The 674-nt window shown below is 63.2% G+C and overlaps 1 protein-coding gene across 1 annotated transcript in view; it reads right to left on the reverse strand.

Moving 5' to 3' along the window:
• The window catches only part of NSUN5 (NOP2/Sun domain family, member 5), a gene marked incomplete at its 5' end in the record, with an annotated part of 1,998 nt that overhangs the window by 720 nt on the left and 604 nt on the right, over window positions 1–674 (reverse strand). Inside the window, 2 exons of the mRNA XM_009873592.1 lie at window positions 68–253; window positions 556–670. Of these exons, the coding sequence (XP_009871894.1) occupies window positions 68–253; window positions 556–670 (301 nt within the window). The remainder of the gene's footprint in view (window positions 1–67; window positions 254–555; window positions 671–674) is intronic.

Consider the following 674-nt stretch of genomic DNA (forward strand, 5'->3'; position numbering starts at 1 on the left):
CAGCCGTCCCCTGGGGGTGCACACGCCCAGAGCCCCGGCTCCACGTGGGGTGTCCGGAGCTCCCCACGCGTTACCTGAGCCGCTGCAGGACGGATCGAGGAGGATATAGGTCACTTTGCTGTACTTGGGGTCTCCAGGATCCACAGTCAGGAAGTCCTGCTGGGCCAGCTGGAAGCCGGTGACCCCAGCCCGCATGAGCATGGTGTTCATGGTGGCCAGGCGCTTGGTGTCCACATCAAAGGCAAAGATCTGGCTGAAGGCAGAGGCCCAAAAGATGCATGAACCTCCTGCCCAGCCCCAGGAACCGTGCTGGCAGCAGCAGCAGACCCAAACACCAGCCAGCTGCCAGGCAGGCCGAGCTCTGGGAAGTGAACCCCTATGTGACTTCATGTCCTCTCAGAGCCCTGAGGCCACTTACTTAGGGAGAAGTGGGCACCATCCCGAGTTAGCGAGTTTGCAGCAATTCCTGCCACCTCCTTGTGCTCTCTGTGCCTTCAGGGTAACCGGTGCTGCCTGCACCCCTTCCCTCCCCCCAGCACACAAACCTGCCCTCACCCCTTGTTCTTCAGGATGGCAGCCAGGTGGCTGGTCTTGTTGCCAGGGGCAGCGCAGGCATCGATGACGTGGGAGCCGGCACCCGGGGGGAGCAGGAAGGCAGGGAGGCCGCTGGGCCC

The sequence above is a fragment of the Apaloderma vittatum genome, unplaced genomic scaffold (genome assembly GCF_000703405.1).
Source record: "Apaloderma vittatum isolate BGI_N311 unplaced genomic scaffold, ASM70340v1 scaffold29267, whole genome shotgun sequence".
Classification (NCBI taxonomy): Eukaryota; Metazoa; Chordata; class Aves; order Trogoniformes; family Trogonidae; genus Apaloderma; species Apaloderma vittatum.